At 42.9% G+C, this 21,181-nt stretch overlaps 1 protein-coding gene across 2 annotated transcripts in view; it reads left to right on the top strand.

Moving 5' to 3' along the window:
* The window catches only part of VPS13C (vacuolar protein sorting 13 homolog C), a 215,256-nt gene extending 200,921 nt beyond the window's left edge, over positions 1 to 14,335 (top strand). For both annotated transcript variants that reach the window (XM_075273791.1, XM_075273790.1), the window contains 4 exons: positions 1,759 to 1,850; positions 3,172 to 3,295; positions 4,347 to 4,436; positions 13,900 to 14,335. In XM_075273791.1, coding sequence (XP_075129892.1) covers positions 1,759 to 1,850; positions 3,172 to 3,295; positions 4,347 to 4,436; positions 13,900 to 13,998 — 405 coding nt within the window. In that variant the 3' untranslated portion in view covers positions 13,999 to 14,335. The remainder of the gene's footprint in view (positions 1 to 1,758; positions 1,851 to 3,171; positions 3,296 to 4,346; positions 4,437 to 13,899) is intronic.
* The last annotated feature ends 6,846 nt before the right edge of the window (positions 14,336 to 21,181 follow it).

Raw genomic sequence — 21,181 nt, 5'->3', positions numbered from 1 at the left:
CATCCCACACACCCACTGATCAGCTGATATATGCACAGTGTACAGAACCAGATGTAGAAGGGCTCTGTACACTGTAAAGTGACTGTGCTGCACGTTTGCAGCTCTGCTTCCTTTGCAAGTCAATGGAGCAGTCGTCTTATGCCACCTACATAGTACAGATAGCAGCTGATCAGTGTGGGTGCCAGACCCAATCATTCCAATACTAATGACCTATCTTTCGGATAGGCCATTGGTATTGAATATTGTACAAACTATTTAATTTGCTTAGAAAATCATTTATGGATATATACAGGTAAATAAAGGACCAACTACGTATTTCAATTTTATTCTTTAAACTATTATATTGTATATTTATGTGAACCAATAAATGCAAGTAGATTTTTGTTGTAGGTAAGCACTCTATCTAACGTTTTATGTATCTGTATACTTATTACTTTGTGTTTATGGTAATATCTAAATGAGAAACTTGTCTTGCGTCTCTGAATGGAGCAATAAACAAATTTCTGAACTTTAGTTTTCATGGCTTATTCTTGTTATAGCTAGGTTTATAGTTTGTGTTGCACATCCTATAGTACTGCTGGGACCACCAACAATGACTACAGTAGGAATCCAAAGCCCCTCCTCTGAAGGAGTCTGAATGAAACCATTGTTACACTGAAGCTACATTTAAAGTAAAGGAAATTGACTGAGATAGCCATGTTTAGCGGTCATATACATGTGTAACCACAAGCTAGGTTCTGATCCCAGTTCTTTTGATTGTATGGGTCCAAGTGGTTGGATCCCCAGCAACCATATATTTGTGATTGTGAATTGTCATACATACGTTGATAGGTGATAATGATTTTCATGCACCAGACCTTTTAACATTTTCAGCAAAGTTTTGATTGGTAGAAACCAGATATACGGTATGTTTGATCTACTATACAAGTGTCATATTCATTAACAAAAATATTACATCATTACTGCAGAAAGGATGCTAAAAAAGGCAGATTTACTAATAAATTCTAGAAGTTAGACTAAGCAGCTTTAAAGGGGTTTTTAAGCATTGTAATATTGATGGCTTATCCTTAAAGGGAGTCAGTCACCAGGGAGAAGAAAATGAAACCAGCAACACATAAAGTTATGCTCAAAGCTGCTGTAATAGACACTTAACTCCCCCTTCTTTCTTTGAGAAAGCGGTTCAGAAGCTATGCTGAATTCTTGCCTAATTCTGTGTTCCAGTGTTTGTGGCATAGTATTCGAGCACTGTAGAGCATGGCAGTTGGGAGCAACAGAACCACCCTTGTTGCTCCAGACTTCTCATTTGCATATTCTGGAAATAAATTAATATTTTGGCAGTGGAAACATGAATTTTCATGTGGAGAAAGTTGTTACATTCAGGTGAACCTGACTTATCTATTTGTGTTGCTAGTTTAATATGCTTCACCCTGGTTACAGACTCCCTTTAAAGAGGACCTTTCATGTTATTAGGCACATGCGGTGTTATATACCGCTAGAAAGCCGCCATAATGAGTGATAAAATTGAAATGTCCTCTTCATAGAGATGGAGCAGTATTTCAGCATCCTTTTGCTTTTACTCTAGACGACTCTGGGAGGATAAAAATATAAATCCCCTTTAACTGCGTTTCTCTATGTTTATAGACATTCTACTTATCCAATTACAAATTGTGCTAGAAATACAGATTATCACACTTGTGGCATACAATAAGTCTTTGTGGCGAAATCCGTAAATTAATCAATATTATTTTTATTTTGTAGAACTCAAATATAAAAAAACTAGATGGAGAAATCTACAGATACTGCTACGTTTTAAGCAAGAGTAAGAATATCAACCTTGTAGTCACCAACAGGTTTGTTTTATGTTAATATCTTTGATTCAAAGCTCTTCAATAAGATAAACTCAAAACCGTGTACATCTAGTCAAAATTAAAGTGTATCTGGTGAATCCTCCAGTGAAGGAACTAGTACTAGTTTAAGATTTCTAATCCATCTAACTTTTTTTTTGACATGCTGGGGATCATGTTTGGGTAAATTTTCTGTCATCTAGGTTTTTTTTTCTGGGTCATTTAGAGGTATTATTCAAATCTGTGGAATATGTGTAACAAAATGTTGGAACGCTTCAAAACCAGAATACTCTTTTAAGTGTTACAATCAGTTCTCACCAATTGACATGGGGAAGGGGCACTTAAGCTCCATTTTTAAATGTAGTGGTAGTTGAGTATGTGCATTGATGCTCCGTTCAAGGTCTATAGGACCAACAGATATAGCGGAAGTACGGTGCTCATATGTACTGAATGGAATGGCAGAGCAGATGCTTGACTTCTACTCCATTTAAAAAGGGAAATATCAAAACCTCTGCTCTGGTGATTGGTGTGGGTCCCAGTGCTTATTCCATTTATTTGAGAGCATCAGAGGCAGCTGAGCAAGTGGTGGCCTCCATTCAAATGAATGGAGCTGTATGTGCTGTCTAACCAGTCACTTCAGTGAAAACTAGGGTGTGAAAAATCCCAGTTCTTGAGATCCATGCGGAGGTTCCAACAGTGCAACACCCCCACTGACCAGTAAGTTACTCCCTATTCTGTGGTTGTTTTCACTGCATTTTTTTTTCTGCAGCGTGTTTTAGCTGCGTTATGCTACATGGACCCTTATCCTGCGGTCACAAAACCCTTTAAACAAAACTTAAAAGGATTTATATTGCTGAACAAAAGATTAGTGCAGCCTGTGTCTATTTTTGTCAAGCTTGTACAAAGCTGTATATTGCTAACAACTAGCGGGCTTTTAACCGGTGAGTCCTGCTTCATCGTTTGAGAAGCAATGCTGTAGGCTGAACTATGAATTGGATGATGGAGCACTGCTGTTCATACATGTTGATAATAGAAAAAAAATATTTTATCTTTAGATATGGAGAATCTAAAAATTAAAATGTTTTCCCATTATCACTACCTGTACACAGTTAATTCCATATGAGCAGCGCTCCATCATCCCATTTGGTCTACGCTCCTGGGAAAGAGCAGCAGTTTACAAGTCACTTCTTGCTCACCACTAGCTGAGCATTTGATGATCTACTTTTCTTTGCAAAACTTATACGGTATTTTTGTTATTGACCTTCCAAAAATAAAGCACATACACTGTGTCACTTTAATATTTCTATGGTTTTGTTTCCATCAAAAGGAGAATTATGAGTGTTAAGGAAGTGGAGATTTTGGGACACAGAACTATAGATTGGGATTACTCCTTTGAAGATTTTATCCAACCACCAAGAGTGGAAGAAAATGTGCTGAATCTCTTTTTAAAGGTACCTGGAAACTGTTAGCATGTCTATCCCTTGTCTTCTTCCCACCTCTGCTACTCCACACAGACTGAAGCTGGAACTGCACATTTTTGCAACTCCTACATTGTCCCGCTCCTGGCTATGTAACCAAGATTGTGGTTGTAGCTGCGATTTAGCCTATACTAGAGCAATTTACATCAAGAACATATCAGATATGTCCATGGCATAGAAAGGTTTAAAGAGTTCTAGCAAACGGCCAGCAGCACTGTTTGGTGAGGAGGGGTTGTCAGCCTTTAGGTGGAATCAAGAAAGTTCCTATTCACTCATGGCAATCGGAGATTTTGAATATTATGAGAATTTGAATTGGGGCAGAGCTATTTTGCCTAAAAATTGCCTAAAAAAAGATAACCCTTTAATAGTCCCACAATGGGGAAATTTTCAGTGATACAGTTTCATAGATGGTACAGTAGTATATAACAAGAGAGAAAACACATACAAGCTCGTGGCAGATAGAGAAATCCTAGGAATCATAGCAACTAAAAAAGAAAGAAACACAGACACACTGCAGGATCATCTAGTTCTCTGTGTGAAGTGATGTTAATAATACAGCTGAATGTGGTTGGAGGACATGAGGAGGGGGGTCACAAAATATAGATATAACAGGCAAAAAAGGTGCAGAGGTGGGGGGACATATGCAGCTATCATGATAACATGTGGCAGTTCCTTTGGTAGGTGGTGAGATGATCTGCTCACAGCTGATAGTTCGGTATCTTGCATCAGCACTATTGTCCATTAACCACAAAAAAAAAAAAAATGCCCCAAATGTCCCTTCATCACAAGCCCTCCTCCTCCTTTCTTCTTACCACTGTGTTCTACTGCCCAGAGAAGTCTGAAGCCATCCAGGTAGACAGGGTGCTGCTCTCTTGCCAAGCTTCCATAAACACATGGGGTGTATAATGTGTGTCTATGTAAGACATTGTAATGGAACAATAAAAAAAAAATATCCAATTTATTGCAAATAATCTGTTTGACTAACTAATTTATTCATGTTGTTGGTCTTTGTTTTCCTTTATAGGACCAGAGTCTTATGGTCTTTCAGAAGAAAGAAACTAGTAGTCCTGGGTTTAAGAAAACCATTACTTTCTGTAGCAGTGTTGCCGCTCAGGTAAAATATCCCCTAAATTTTTCCTGAGGAGCATAGTAAGCAACCTCAGGGTACACTAATTCCATATTCCTATTTGCTTGAAACACTGTGCCTGTGTGTATTTTTTTAATGTACATGATAAAGGTTAGTATAGGACTTCAAGCGTAAAATCTTCTAAAGCTACTTTTAACTGCTCCTATAGGGCTGTAGATGCTGTTAGCAGAATAAAAACAAAACCTCTCATGTTTCAGAGCTCCATAGATGTGTAGAGAAAAAACACTTTTATTCAAATGAGGATCTTTGAGCACAGGGGGAGTTTTCTTCTATTACTGAGCACTGTTGCATCATCACTGAACGCTCCCATCCTGCATTAAGCTCCACCCCCTGTGCAATGGGAGTATCAACTGACACTGGGAGGATCAAAACACACTGCCCACAGGAGGAGTTAAATGCAGGATGGGAGCAGTGACAACCTTTAAACTCGAGAAGTAAAAATAAAAAATGTTCACACTCTAAATTATTGGCAAATGTTTGTAATCTTCAGTAGTACTCATTGATTTTAGAAGAAATCACTATGAAATGATGTGTTTCAGTAGAAATCATTCTTCACTACCTTTATGCTGAATTGGAGGGGGTGTAAATGTATAAAAAGAAATCCAGCACTCCAGAGGGTACTTTGCAACATTTTACTAACAATCCAAACCAGTATGTGACAGTTAGAGCTAACCTAAGACAGTCGGGGAGAGTGATAAAGATGAACCTAAATATAAAATGGTTATATATCCTTGTCGAAAATTTGAAGTCAGCTCACCTTCTTGTTCCAAGATCCAACACTGGGTGTATATATTCTTACGTGTATTGAAGAACTTCACCTGGAAGCTTGAGTTGGATGCACGGAGATTTTATTGCCCTTCAGCCCAGGGTGTAGTTCAACTAGTAGAAGTAAACATCCAGCACGCATCTCCTTAGTTTAAATAAAACTTAGCTTTTATTTATCCATATTCAAAAATTGGAAAGCATTCAATTTTAGATATAAAAAACGCTCAGTGTGGCCAGCATGGAGGGAAAGCGGGCAGCGTCCGGCTGACGCGTTTCGGAGCCTCTAGGTCAGCTCCTTACTCATGAGTAAGGAGCTGACCTAGAGGCTCCGAAACGCGTCAGCCGGACGCTGCCCGCTTTCCCTCCATGCTGGCCACACTGAGCGTTTTTTATATCTAAAATTGAATGCTTTCCAATTTTTGAATATGGATAAATAAAAGCTAAGTTTTATTTAAACTAAGGAGATGCGTGCTGGATGTTTACTTCTACTAGTTAAATATAAAATGTGTTTATTATTGAAGATGTATTATGTAACACCTATGCATCAAACATTTTCTTGTGGATTGCTATCCTTTTACAAACCCAGGGGATATTCTCTATTTATCTTCAAAGGAAATAAAAACTAATCCCTACACTAATCTAAACACCCCCTCCCCCTGCCTACTTTCTAAATAACATAATTTATCAACAATGTATAGCTATCGGTTGAGCTGAATAGGTAGGGAAGGGCAAGGGCAAGTAGTGGACAGGATAGCTAAAGAGACAGGGAAGGGGTGTATGAGAGGGAAGGGGGAGGAGTGAGGTGAGAGGGAGCTACTGTGGAAGTTACATAGCACAAATTTGAACTATGTAAACAAATGCAGTAGATACCAGGACCCCCAGGGACATCCAGAAATCACTCAAAACACTGCTAAAGGTATATGGGTGCATTATTAACCCATTAATGGCATGAACAGACCCTTTTTAAAAAATAAAAATAAAATACAATTTTTTGCCTGTAAAACCCCTTTAAATATTATGGATGATTATCCTATAGCTGGGACTGACTGGACAGACTTGTTATATGACTTCTTGTACATTAGTTGAGTGGTGGATAACTCCACATGTGGCTCTAACTAGCTTCAGATGCCATCTGGCTTGTGATACTGCATGTGTAGCTATTGTGTGCCTATTGAACACGCTACAGAACTTCTTGTCTGGCACAATCTTTTTCATCCTTGAACTCTGTTTATACGACACCCAGGACAGGAAGTTTTGAGTATGTTAGCTGTGGTAGCCTCCCGGTTACTTATATTAGACGTGGGAAGGCAGTCATAATACAGTTCCACTCAGCAGCAGCTGCTGCGTTTCATTAGCACTATAAAAGGATTTTCCAAGCTAAAAATATTGCTCATATATCCTAAGGTTAATTCATAAATATCAGCTCTATTCTCTGCGTAGCGACCAGAGCGTTTACTACGGTTTAGCCCGCATTTACTTGAAAAGAACTAGGCTGCAGTTACCTGGTTTAGTCACTACACCGAGAACAGAGCTGTTTGCTTCCTACTCTGTTCTCTCTATACTCAGTGTATCAGCTGCTGAGAACAACTATCTGATGAGGGTGCTATGTGTCTGGCCCCCACCCTTTTTGATATTGATAACCTGTCCTTATTGCGTCATCAATACTTTTAGCTCAGAAAACCCCTTTAAAAGAGGACCTTTCAAATCCTCATAGATGGGTAATGATAAATACTGCTAGAGAACTGACAGTGTGCTGATTTCACCGGTATGAGCCCCAGTGCTGAAGATGTCGGTGCTGTTAGTTTCGCACCAATATGTCCCCACTGTCAGAAAGGCAGTAAGTCATTGCTGGGCTGTGAGGAAAGCCCCCCTGACAGTACAGGTAGTCCTCAGGTTACAACGGTGTCAGGTTACAATGTTTCGTGGTTACGACTAGAGAGGAGCTAAAAAGTAAAGCTCCCTAGTAACAGAAAGCTGCCAGCACTCCCAACTAGCAATGACGAGCCTGCGGCAAATCAACGCTGGCAGAACTGGAGAGCTGGCAGCTTTCTGTTACAAGCGAGCTTACTAGAGATGAGCGAACACTAAAATGTTCGAGGTTCGAAATTCGATTCGAACAGCCGCTCACTGTTCGAGTGTTCGAATGGGTTTCGAACCCCATTATAGTCTATGGGGAACATAAACTCGTTAAGGGGGAAACCCAAATTCGTGTCTGGAGGGTCACCAAGTCCACTATGACACCCCAGGAAATGATACCAACACCCTGGAATGACACTGGGACAGCAGGGGAAGCATGTCTGGGGGCATAAAAGTCACTTTATTTCATGGAAATCCCTGTCAGTTTGCGATTTTCGCAAGCTAACTTTTCCCCATAGAAATGCATTGGCCAGTGCTGATTGGCCAGAGTACGGAACTCGACCAATCAGCGCTGGCTCTGCTGGAGGAGGCGGAGTCTAAGATCGCTCCACACCAGTCTCCATTCAGGTCCGACCTTAGACTCCGCCTCCTCCGGCAGAGCCAGCGCTGATTGGCCGAAGGCTGGCCAATGCATTCCTATGCGAATGCAGACTTAGCAGTGCTGAGTCAGTTTTGCTCAACTACACATCTGATGCACACTCGGCACTGCTACATCAGATGTAGCAATCTGATGTAGCAGAGCCGAGGGTGCACTAGAACCCCTGTGCAAACTCAGTTCACGCTAATAGAATGCATTGGCCAGCGCTGATTGGCCAATGCATTCTATTAGCCCGATGAAGTAGAGCTGAATGTGTGTGCTAAGCACACACATTCAGCACTGCTTCATCACGCCAATACAATGCATTAGCCAGTGCTGATTGGCCAGAGTACGGAATTCGGCCAATCAGCGCTGGCCAATGCATTCTATTAGCCCGATGAAGTAGAGCTGAATGTGTGTGCTAAGCACACACATTCAGCACTGCTTCATCACGCCAATACAATGCATTAGCCAGTGCTGATTGGCCAGAGTACGGAATTCGGCCAATCAGCGCTGGCTCTGCTGGAGGAGGCGGAGTCTAAGGTCGGACCTGAATGGAGACTGGTGTGGAGCGATCTTAGACTCCGCCTCCTCCAGCAGAGCCAGCGCTGATTGGCCGAATTCCGTACTCTGGCCAATCAGCGCTGGCCAATGCATTCTATTAGCCCGATGAAGTAGAGCTGAATGTGTGTGCTAAGCACACACATTCAGCACTGCTTCATCACGCCAATACAATGCATTAGCCAGTGCTGATTGGCCAGAGTACGGAATTCGGCCAATCAGCGCTGGCTTTGCTGGAGGAGGCGGAGTCTAAGATCGCTCCACACCAGTCTCCATTCAGGTCCGACCTTAGACTCCGCCTCCTCCGGCAGAGCCAGCGCTGATTGGCCGAAGGCTGGCCAATGCATTCCTATGCGAATGCAGACTTAGCAGTGCTGAGTCAGTTTTGCTCAACTACACATCTGATGCACACTCGGCACTGCTACATCAGATGTAGCAATCTGATGTAGCAGAGCCGAGGGTGCACTAGAACCCCTGTGCAAACTCAGTTCACGCTAATAGAATGCATTGGCCAGCGCTGATTGGCCAATGCATTCTATTAGCCCGATGAAGTAGAGCTGAATGTGTGTGCTAAGCACACTCATTCAGCACTGCTTCATCACGCCAATACAATGCATTAGCCAGTGCTGATTGGCCAGAGTACGGAATTCGGCCAATCAGCGCTGGCCAATGCATTCTATTAGCCCGATGAAGTAGAGCTGAATGTGTGTGCTAAGCACACACATTCAGCACTGCTTCATCACGCCAATACAATGCATTAGCCAGTGCTGATTGGCCAGAGTACGGAATTCGGCCAATCAGCGCTGGCTCTGCTGGAGGAGGCGGAGTCTAAGGTCGGACCTGAATGGAGACTGGTGTGGAGCGATCTTAGACTCCGCCTCCTCCAGCAGAGCCAGCGCTGATTGGCCGAATTCCGTACTCTGGCCAATCAGCACTGGCTAATGCATTGTATTGGCGTGATGAAGCAGTGCTGAATGTGTGTGCTTAGCACACACATTCAGCTCTACTTCATCGGGCTAATAGAATGCATTGGCCAGCGCTGATTGGCCGAATTCCGTACTCTGGCCAATCAGTGCTGGCCAATGCATTCTATTAGCTTGATGAAGCAGAGTGTGCACAAGGGTTCAAGCGCACCCTCGGCTCTGATGTAGCAGAGCCGAGGCTGCACAAGGGTTCAAGCGCACCCTCGGCTCTGATGTAGGAGAGCCGAGGGTGCACTTGAACCCTTGTGCACCCTCAGCTCTGCTACATCAGAGCCGAGGGTGCGCTTGAACCCTTGTGCACACTCTGCTTCATCAAGCTAATAGAATGCATTGGCCAGCGCTGATTGGCCAGAGTACGGAATTCGGCCAATCAGCGCTGGCTCTGCTGGAGGAGGCGGAGTCTAAGATCGCTCCACACCAGTCTCCATTCAGGTCCGACCTTAGACTCCGCCTCCTCCAGCAGAGCCAGCGCTGATTGGCCGAATTCCGTACTCTGGCCAATCAGCACTGGCTAATGCATTGTATTGGCGTGATGAAGCAGTGCTGAATGAGTGTGCTTAGCACACACATTCAGCTCTACTTCATCGGGCTAATAGAATGCATTGGCCAGCGCTGATTGGCCGAATTCTGTACTCTGGCCAATCAGCACTGGCTAATGCATTGTATTGGCGTGATGAAGCAGTGCTGAATGAGTGTGCTTAGCACACACATTCAGCTCTACTTCATCGGGCTAATAGAATGCATTGGCCAATCAGCGCTGGCCAATGCATTCTATTAGCGTGAACTGAGTTTGCACAGGGGTTCTAGTGCACCCTCGGCTCTGCTACATCAGATTGCTACATCTGATGTAGCAGTGCCGAGTGTGCATCAGATGTGTAGTTGAGCAAAACTGACTCAGCACTGCTAAGTCTCTGCATTCGCATAGGAATGCATTGGCCAGCCTTCGGCCAATCAGCGCTGGCTCTGCCGGAGGAGGCGGAGTCTAAGGTCGGACCTGAATGGAGACTGGTGTGGAGCGATCTTAGACTCCGCCTCCTCCAGCAGAGCCAGCGCTGATTGGTCGAGTTCCGTACTCTGGCCAATCAGCGCTGGCCAATGCATTCTATTAGCCCGATGAAGTAGAGCTGAATGTGTGTGCTTAGCACACACATTCAGCTCTACTTCATCAGGCTAATAGAATGCATTGGCCAATCAGCGCTGGCCAATGCATTCTATTAGCTTGATGAAGCAGAGTGTGCACAAGGGTTCAGGCGCACCCTCGGCTCTGATGTAGCAGAGCTGAGGGTGCACAAGGGTTCAAGTGCACCCTCGGCTCTCCTACATCAGAGCCGAGGGTGCGCTTGAACCCTTGTGCAGCCTCGGCTCTGCTACATCAGAGCCGAGGGTGCGCTTGAACCCTTGTGCACACTCTGCTTCATCAAGCTAATAGAATGCATTGGCCAGCACTGATTGGCCAGAGTACGGAATTCGGCCAATCAGCGCTGGCCAATGCATCCCTATGGGAAAAAGTTTATCTCACAAAAATCACAATTACACACCCGATAGAGCCCCAAAAAGTTATTTTTAATAACATTCCCCCCTAAATAAAGGTTATCCCTAGCTATCCCTGCCTGTACAGCTATCCCTGTCTCATAGTCACAAAGTTCACATTCTCATATGACCCGGATTTGAAATCCACTATTCGTCTAAAATGGAGGTCACCTGTTTTCGGCAGCCAATGACTTTTTCCAATTTTTTTCAATGCCCCCGGTGTCGTAGTTCCTGTCCCACCTCCCCTGCGCTGTTATTGGTGCAAAAAAGGCGCCAGGGAAGGTGGGAGGGGAATCGAATTTTGGCGCACTTTACCACGTGGTGTTCGATTCGATTCGAACATGGCGAACACCCTGATATCCGATCGAACATGTGTTCGATAGAACACTGTTCGCTCATCTCTAGAGCTTACTTTTTCTCATAGGAATGAATTGACCAGCCTTTATTGGCCAGTGTACAGCATTTGGCCAAGCAACGCTGGTTCTGCCGGAGGCTCATCTGTGAGGAGGCGGAGTCTAAGATCGGACCACAACAGTCTCCATTGTGGTCCGATATTAGACTCTGCCTCCTGGCCAGCGTTGATTGGCCGAATGCTGTACACTGGCCAATCAACACTGGCCAATGCATTCCTATGAGAAAAAGTAAGCTCCCGCATAAATGCAAGCTGCCAGCTCTCCCTGTACAGTGCGTGATTTAGTGTGTAGCGCAGGGGTAGGGAACCTTCGGCTCTCCAGCTGCTGTGAAACTACAACTCCCAGCATGCTCCATTCACTTCCATGGGAGTTCCAAGAACAGTAGAGCAAGTATGCATGCTGGGAGTTGTAGTTTTGCAACAGCTGAAGAGCCGTACATTCCCTACCCCTGGTGTAGCGGCTCGGAAAAGAGGAAGACTGTACTGTACTGTATATGGTACAGTCTTCCTCGGTTCTGAGCCGCTGCACACTAAATCACGTTGATCCGTTCCTACGCGGCGTCATTTGGTATGTTTCCGACTTACGTCGAAATTCGGTTTACGACGCTGAGAACGGATCAACGTCGTAAGTCGAGGACTACCTGTACTCTTCCATAGCATTGTACTATCAGGAGGGGCATTCCTCATAGTCCAGCAATGACGCTGTGCTATAAGGCCCGCCTTTCTGACAGTGGGGAGATATGGCACAATATCTCCAGCATCAACGCACTATAGGCTTTCTAGTGGTATATTATACTGCACATCTGTGAGGATGTCAAAGGTCCTCTTTAAGCACTTTATATATAGCAATCCCATAAGATTCTGGTGCTAATACCACATTTAGATTTTGTTTCTCATGCAGACTGTAAGTTTCCTGCTATACCTAACTGATAGATTTAAACAGTGGAAAACCTGTTGCACGTTTTTTGCTATACTACACCCTCTATCTGATTCAATTATTTTTCATTGTATGGCAGTGTGGCATCCAGACCTATCATGTTTGGGATAAAGTGGTACGGGGCCTGTGGCAAGCTGTGGAGATGGCCGGGGCCCTGGCAGCACCAGGATAGCGATCAGGGACAACTTTGTTTCCCAACCACTATTCATATTGTTATTGGAAAGGACCTGTAATGCCACCTGGCCCCTTTCCTTTAGAAGCCTCCCCAGGGGAGGTGATTAAAAATAACAAATACTATAACTCACCTCTCCTAGGCTTCCTCTTTGGGGCTCTTCCAGCTTGTGACTGATTTCACGCATCCCAGTGGTCATTGCTTAGGGCTTGTGTTTAGGCACTGGCAGCCACATGGGGAACACGTAATGACATCATCTTGTCCCGCGTGTTCGCTGAGTCCCGTTCACAGGCCCCAGCAGTGACGTCTGGGACACACTGCCTTAGTCGCAAACGGAAGAGGATCAAAGATGTTCGAGATCCAGATGGAACGAGTATGTGCAGGAGGGGTGAAGTAAGGTGATGAGGTATAAATGTTTAATATTTTCCATCACCTCCCCTGGGTCTCAGATTATTATATTTTGGGCTCTCGGGTGACCAGAATCAGGTGACTCAGTGTATAACAATAGCACCAAACCTCGCGAATATTCCTTAGATTTTGTGCGGCTCAATGGGAGCTCTTGGGAGTATTTTATATTATTTGGAGCCCCTGTGGAGAATAATATACTGTGGGGGATGCACTGTGGAGCATATTATACTGTGTGGGAGCCACTGTGGAGCCTATCATACTGTGGGGAGGCTACCGTGAAGCATAATATACTATGGGGGGGGGGCACTGTAGAGTGTTTGTATTGTGAGAGGGTTTGGGGAAAATAATATATTTACTTTACACACCATCTTTTTTATATCAGTAGTAATATTATTACAGGATGTAATTACCATGTATGGTCACTATAAAACAGATCCTGTGCATTGTAAATGGTGAAGGGGTCACAGTGCTCTCAAAAAGTACCACAGTACCTTCAGACAGGTGATCAACAGGGGCACTGGTTGTTGGACTCCCACAAATATTCTTGATCTTAAACTGTTAGGACCCTGCTGATCAGCTGTTCACTAAAACACGCAGCTCCCAGTATCGTTTCCATTCCAGGCACTGCGCTGTTCACTCACCATATTCTTGTTACCCGCAGTTGTGGGTACTGTAGTTATATCCCTTTCAAGTGTCTGAGATACCTTATGCTGCAGCACCCATAACAGTAGCTATCAAGAGTACGCTGTAGGGTGGGGCCCCCTGATAAAAGTTTGCACTGGGGCCCACAAGAGTTTAGTTACGCCACTGGTTGTGTCTTTTTGTCGGTATGCCATTGGCATATTTATAATCTTGTGTTTTTCCATTGATGCAGATTCTCCTTATGCTTGTTCTACTATTTGTATACCACTAGAGAGCAATATAACTCCATCCATTTTATCACCTGGTACTACTTAGACCTGGCCATGTTTTATCTGCGTGTGGAGATATACTGTATATTGAATCTGTTTTGAAGGCAAAAGGTGGTCACACCAAATACAGATTTGATTTAAATGTCTCTTATTCATTCACTTTGCATTTGGCTAATTTCAAACAGTTTGTTGGTTCTTAAAGGTCTACTTTACACTGTATATATGACACATTAAATGTTTTTTTGCTTTTATTCTAGGAGGTTCTCAAAGCCTTAGATGAGGCTCGGACAACTCGCCAACAACAAACCTTAGTACGACAGAAATCAGAGAGGTTTATCAAGCAGTATAGAAGCTAAATACTGCTGTGCTTTTTGTGGAGGCTGTTATGGTTTGTGCATGGTCCAAACACATTCTTTTGCACTATGTATGTTATATCGCGTATTTGTGTGTGGACGTTGCATATTCTCTCGTTTGATTTTATGGGTGAAAAGTCTTCATTGTCACAACACCCAACTCTTGTTGACATCACATCCTGTTCATATGTAAAGTTAAGACATGAGACTTTAAATGCAGCTCTTGAATTTTTTGAATATGTAATGTAGTTATTGAATTTCTTACTGATGACTGTTCTATGAAACAAATCACTGCCTTTCGTTGATCTTTATATAAAAATGCAGACTTTGACAAAATAAAAGTAATCATCTAGACCTTGTCATGTGAATGAATTATAATGTTTGTTGTTACCCCAGAAATTAATAAAACATTCCATTCTCTTTAGAGAATGAAAAGTATTGCATTAGATATAAAGGGAATGCCCCCATAGAAGTCAAATGAGCTAGGTTTGGCAGCTGATATGCCCCACAGATGCAGAATTACAACAGCCTGCAGTTAAAATAACATCAGATGGAAATAGGAAGTGACTGAAAATCAAGGCAAAACTGGCTTGTCCAGAGCAACCAATCACAGCTCAGTTTTCATTTTTAGATGGCCAAATCTGAAATATAGTTATAGTGTAACATAAGATGGTGCCATCGAAGCAAGGAAAAACATATTTGCAAGAACAGGGTCTGTTGTGACAGAACACCAAAACTTTCAGGATAGAAACAGGATTTCACATTGGATGGAGCAATTTCAAACAACTACTGGTTTGTTATGGAAAGATCTAGGCTGCCCAAAGACTTCGAAAGAGAGTGACTAAGCATAATCCTAAAAAGTAGACCAAGCTAACTAGTATGGAACTGCAGTTGCCAAAAACCAGGATATAACATATTTTACAAAAATGTCTCCGCTGCAAGTCACAGAGATTACAACTTCAGGAGCTGGGGCCAGACAACAAACCAAAATTTTCATAGAAAGAGGAATAGGAATGGGCATTTGTTATGCAGTAACTGTAGCACATTAGAACTGGGGTAGTTGTGAAGCCTACACTGTTATAAATCCGTATGATGCTATTAGTTCAGTCCATAGGAACTGTGGATGGGCCGAACAACTATGCCAGTAAAGGGGCTATGTGGCTGTGTGTTTTCCCAGCTGGAGTACAAACATTTGAAAGGCCCCAAGACCTCCTGAACAGTTAAGACAGAGTATATGGCTCCACAGAACCAAGACGTTTTTAATGACGCTGGTTTCATAACTACTTTTTTTTTTTTTTTTTTTTTTTTAATTGTATCAAGTGTTACAATGAGCAGTTTTCTTATGTAATAGTCAATAAAAGATTTGTGTACTTGTATAGAACATAACCCAACCAGTTAGATAACTGAAATCTTCCATGTAGAGCAGAATGCACAGCAAAGAAGTTATGTAAGAATGCCGGCTCAGTGAGACGATAACACCATCTCTGCAATCCCTCATCCTGACACTGCTGATAAGATTAAATCTCTTGGGTGATTATTGGCTATTTAGCAGATGGAAGGCAAAGCTTACGTCTGCCCACTACGTACACCTTCATCACACTGTTAGTGCACACAGTCCAGTATCCTGACTTGTCCTTGTCCAAAGCAAGTCTCATTGCATGGTAGCCATTTTATATAAATCTTAATATGACTTGGTTAATGTGGCACATAAATCATACTTTTGCAATATGATGAAAATTGAGCCCAGATACATTTTTTGCCTGCTATTAAAAAATGGATTTTCTTGTGCCGGCTATACTGAACCTTATTAAAAGGTACATTCAAGAGACCTATATACAGATAATTAAGGGTCTAACAATAGCTTATTGAGCTTTGTAATAATGTGGACACTCATGATATCAAGGTAATCACATTAAAACCATATGTAACATATCATACTGAATGTTCTTCATTGGATCACATATTACAGAGGACCTTTCATCAGATCAGGCACATGCAGTTTTATATACTGACGGTGCGCTGAATTCAAGCAGAATTTTCTTGTTAGAGGTCTTTAAAATCCATCTTTTGTATCATGTCATGCCTCCAGTATCTGAACTAGTAATTTGATTTGGTATCCTAAACGTAATGCACCATGCAAGGATGCTGGTAAGTCTTTGGTCACTAATGGGATCTCTCTCCCCCCCCCCCCCCCCAGTTTATGAAAACTTATATACCTTGAAGTAAGGAAAAAGGTAGTAGGTTGAAGAGGCCAAATCACAAGAGTAGGTCAATTGTTTCAGAAGTCAAAAAGTTAAGATCTGTACGTTTCTGGCGAGTAATGTCTGTCTTATGAGGATAGGCATTACTTGATATTTGGAGACTGGTTGCGCCCAAAAATGCAGTGTAGTACTTGAGAAGATTTTCCAAAAATGAAAAAATTACAGCATGACAAGGAAAAAAGTTTTTCTTCTTTAAATAAAATGTATCTCTTATTCACATGTTTGAAAAAGGAGAGGAAAACTGCCTACTAGAGATGAGCGAACACTATTCGAAACAGCCGTTTCGAATAGCATGCTCCCGTAGAAATGAATGGACGTAGCCGGCACGCTACGGCCGGCAAAGTCTGCGTGCTGGCCGCTTCCATTCATTTCTATGGGAGCGTGCTATTCGGAACGGCTGTTCCGAATAGTGTGCGCTCATCTCTACTGCCTACGTATGTGGTGAATAATGGCTTAAAGGGGTATTCCCATGAACATAATCATATCTATATTTGTAGATAAACATTTTTGCATTTATAAGTAGTTAAAAATTCTGCAGAGTTTTAAAGATTTTCTCTATCTTAGTGGTGATGTCTGTTTATCAGTTGCCAATGGATACGACCACAAATGCATAAACTTTCTATGGTCTGGGACTTGTTAGGAATCCAGCCATTATTCTCTTATTGTAGCTGGGTCATCAGGCAGGGACACTACATGTATGAGAATAACAATAAGACAATCATAACTGATTTTCTGACCTTTGAAAGGTCCTGCATTCATGGTCTTATCCATTGGCAACCAATCAAGACAATAACTTGTGACCACAAGATATTTAGAGAAAATCTTTAAAACTCTACAAAATGTTTACTTATATTTGCATAAATGTTTAACTTTTAATTATCTACAAATTTAAAAAATGGTTATGTACATGGGAATACCCCTTTAAATGTTTCAGAGCACACTGCTCCTTACTCACAGCATGAAGTATTACTTTGCTGTGATGGTGGTTGTTTTCCATGTAATCTACAAGCAAAATCTATCTTCCTCCCAACAGATAATTACAAACCCCTTCTTGAAAGTGAAGAACCTCTGTCTCTCTATTCTTTAGATTGTTCTTTTATCTCTGCTATATCTTTAGTGGATATTAGGGTGCATTCACACTGAGTATACGCTGACTGATTCTGAACGTTAAAACACGTTCAGAATCAGCGCGTACAAAGCAGATCCCATTCATTTCAATGGGAGCCGGCATACGTGCGTATCACATTGAAACCAATAGGGAAAAAAGCAGCCTGTTCATTTCTATGGGGAGCGCACGTATGCCGGCTCCCATTGAAATGAATGGGATCTGCTTTGTACACGCTGATTCTGAATGTGTTTTAACGTTCAGAATCAGTCAGAGTATACTCGGTGTGAATGCACCCTTATTCTAGAGTCTTGGATAATGGAATGAATAGCATCTACATTTTCTGAATTTCTCACTCCAATTGGTTTCCCCAAGTGTGAGTTCACGTTTAAGTAAACAGGAATTTGAGATGAACTTCCGCCTCCAATGCCTCTTCACTTTCTGGCTCTCAGCTTTATTCTGCGGCTTTTACTTGCTATTTAGGCTCAAAGAAATGGCTACTCAGTAAAATGAATTTGCCACAGAATCCACAGCAAGTTCGATCAGGGTGTTTTGGTTTTTTTTCACTATATCCACAAGTGCATCATTGAGAAGATATTCTGGCTTCCTTCACCTAAATCTATATTCTTCAACTATATCTCTGACCTACCATCCTGAGATGGGAATTGAGCACTGAAGATGTCCCACAATATGGAATCAAAAACCATGTACTATACTGCCCATTTATGCTCTGCATATATAATTTATTCCAGTGACTTAAAGTTGATATAACTAGCTCTGCTATAGCTTTGATCAGCTTTGGATGTTCTAAATCATTCGGGAGTGGCTAAGCCCCATCACAGGGATGAGAGACACAGATCTGACAGCCTTAGCCGTCTGAGCGTCAGAAATCTGCTGAGGGCAGGAAGATGGTGACTGCCCACAGATGGTGGCTGTCAGAGATCTAGGTCAAGACTGTCAGGAAATCCACCTTAAAGTTACATTCAAAACCTATTTAGATGTGCAGATGCAGCATCCACATATTGCATATTTTTGTATGTCACACTTATAATGGCTGTAATTGTAGGCAGTTATTAGTGAAACTACGTTAAGAAGGCACCAAGTGTAAAGATGTGCAAAATTTATCAACGTAGCCCATCATGGATCCTACACTTATTGCACCTTTAGGCTAAGGCCCCTTGTCTAACATTTATTAGGCCTCATTCAGATGAAAGTATTCTGGTCAGTATTTTGCATCAGTATTTGTTAACCATAATCAGAAATGCAACCTATACACCGAAGAGGTATACTTCTTTCCATTACATGTATTTTTTTTCTGTCTTCTTCTCTAGGCTTTGGCTTACCAGTGATGATGCAATATACTAACTAGAATACTGCAGTCTGAAGGCCTAAGAGAAAGATTTGCACAATTTGGAACCACTCCTGGTTCTGGCTTATAAGTACTGAACAAGATACTGCTGTGTGAAAGACACCTTACCGATCTTATGTAAATTTAATTATTGGAAAGATATTTCAATTTTCTTTGTTTTAGGCCATTTTCACCGTTAGCAGGAATATTTCCAGTGCAAATTTTGACTGACCAATCTTGTCACAATCTGCTATGCAAATATAGACCTAACAAGTGGCGTAACTAGCAATGGTGGGGCCCCGTAGCGAACTTTTGATATGGGGCCCCCTCCAAGAGGGGTACATGGGCGTGCAGGCTGTTTGTGAATAAGAGGGTGACGTGGGGTGAAGGGTGTGTATAAGCAAGAGGGGAGATGGGGGTGCAAGCTGTGTGTGAGGGGGGAAACCCCCATTCCACCACACTCTTGCTCACCCACAGCCTGCACCCCCATTTCCCCTTCTTTCTCACACACAGCCTGCGCCCCCAGGTCACCCTCTTTGCTCACACACAGCCTGCATGCCCATGTACCCCTCTTGCTCACACACAGCCTACACCACCCAATCCCTCCTCTTGCTCACATAGGGCAGAATGGGGGGTGCAGACTGTGAGTAGGAGGGGTATATAGGTGTGCAGTCTGTATGTGAGAAAGGAATGAATGGGGGTGCAGACTTTTTCATACACAGCCTGCACACCCATGTACTCCTCTTCCTCACAGCCTATATCCCATTCCCCCATTGTACACTGACCTGTACAATCCGGGTAGCTCTGCACACAAGAGACACTGAGTCTATATTAGTAGATTAAAGGACCTTTGATGACTTCATGTCTCAGGTCCTTCAATCTAATAGTGTAGATGCCGGCACAGGGCCTGGGGACAGCAGGCAGGAGATAGAAGTGTCTCCTGCCCGCTGTCACTATGCACGTGCTGGGAGGCAACAGGGGCCTGGACAGCAGGCGGGTGCAGTAGTAAAGGCAGCAATTGCTGACTTTATTACTGTTAAAAGATGGACTGTCCGAGGAGGCAGCTCCTCTCCATCTTCAGGCAGCCCCCGACACTGCAGTAAATAGGGCCTGTTACGTGCTGGAGTTACTCCAGCAGGTAACGGCCTATTTAAAAAATAGAAAAAAATCCGCAGCTGTCACTGGGCCCCCTAGTATCCCGGGCCCTGTGGCAGCTGCCTCCGCTGCTACCATGGTAGTTACGCCCCTGGACCTAACATGATTTTTTTTTTTTTCTTTTACTTTTTGTAATTTTTTCATTTATTGACTTTTACCCAATTTGATAGTGAAAATAATAATGTTTCCTTTCCACTTTGGTTGTGAGGAACACCCCCTGAGAGTACTCCTCCATAGCCTTGTTCTGTCAGGAAAGGAGGGGGCGGGGAGTGTTCAATGAGGACACTAAAGGTGGAAGGCCCATTCTTCTGACAGTAGAGGGATATCTGTGCAGAAACAAATGGCACCAATATCTCCAGTATCGGGGCAGATACCAGCCAAGCTGAGAGTACTGTGAATTCAGCACACTTCCAGCTTTCTAGTGGTAAATAACATCTATCTCTGAGAACATTAAAGGTCCTCCTTATACGTTATTAACCTGTTCTGTACTGTCCTTCAGAACTAACTGGCAGTCCGTAAATATTGGTGATATATGGTTTAACTAGGCTTTGTTTATGTAACATAAATGTCCTGTATTTTGTGACATTGGTGTGAGTGGTTGATGCTGTGTGTGACTACGTACACTGGGGACGTGTGGTTCAGCTTGTTACTTGCACTGAAGCGTGGTGTCTATAATTCTCCCGCATGTAATTCTCCATCCTCCATCTGATCCGGATTACTATCACCTGTCAGGTAAGGGTGACTGAGAGCTCAGAGAATCAGGGAACAATCCTTGCACTGCGCACACTGCATCAACATGCTGCCTACAGACATACGTAATACCGTAATAATAAGAGCCTTAGGGTGCATGCACACTACGTAACGCCGGGCGTGTATGAGAGCCGTACACGCCGGCATTACGGCAGACTGCCGAACACTTCCCATTCACTTCAATGGGAGCGCTCGTAACAGCGGCGTTTACGAGCGCTCCCATTGAAGTGAATGGGAAGTGTTCGGCAGCCCTGCTGTAACGCCAGCGTGTACGGCTCTCATACACGCCCGGCGTTACGTAGTGTGCATGCACCCTTAATGTGAGCAGTGCCAGTTTATATTGCAGCAATAAATACTAAACATACATAGAACACTCTCACAGCAGTATTCCAATCTTAATTCTGGCAATACTGACCATAATATTGTTGTACAATGTTGAACAGATTTGTTTATTTAAGTTTAATAAGTCATATTGGAAAAGTTAGAGTACTTTAGACTGATGTACCATAATTTACTTTGCAGTATGATATTTTATCACTGAACACAAGAGACATTGAAACTGTCAAC

This window comes from Leptodactylus fuscus, chromosome 5 (assembly GCF_031893055.1).
Source record: "Leptodactylus fuscus isolate aLepFus1 chromosome 5, aLepFus1.hap2, whole genome shotgun sequence".
Taxonomy (NCBI): Eukaryota; Metazoa; Chordata; class Amphibia; order Anura; family Leptodactylidae; genus Leptodactylus; species Leptodactylus fuscus.
Note: the sequence above shows the minus strand (reverse complement) of the source record. Positions and strands in the feature narration are given on the sequence as shown.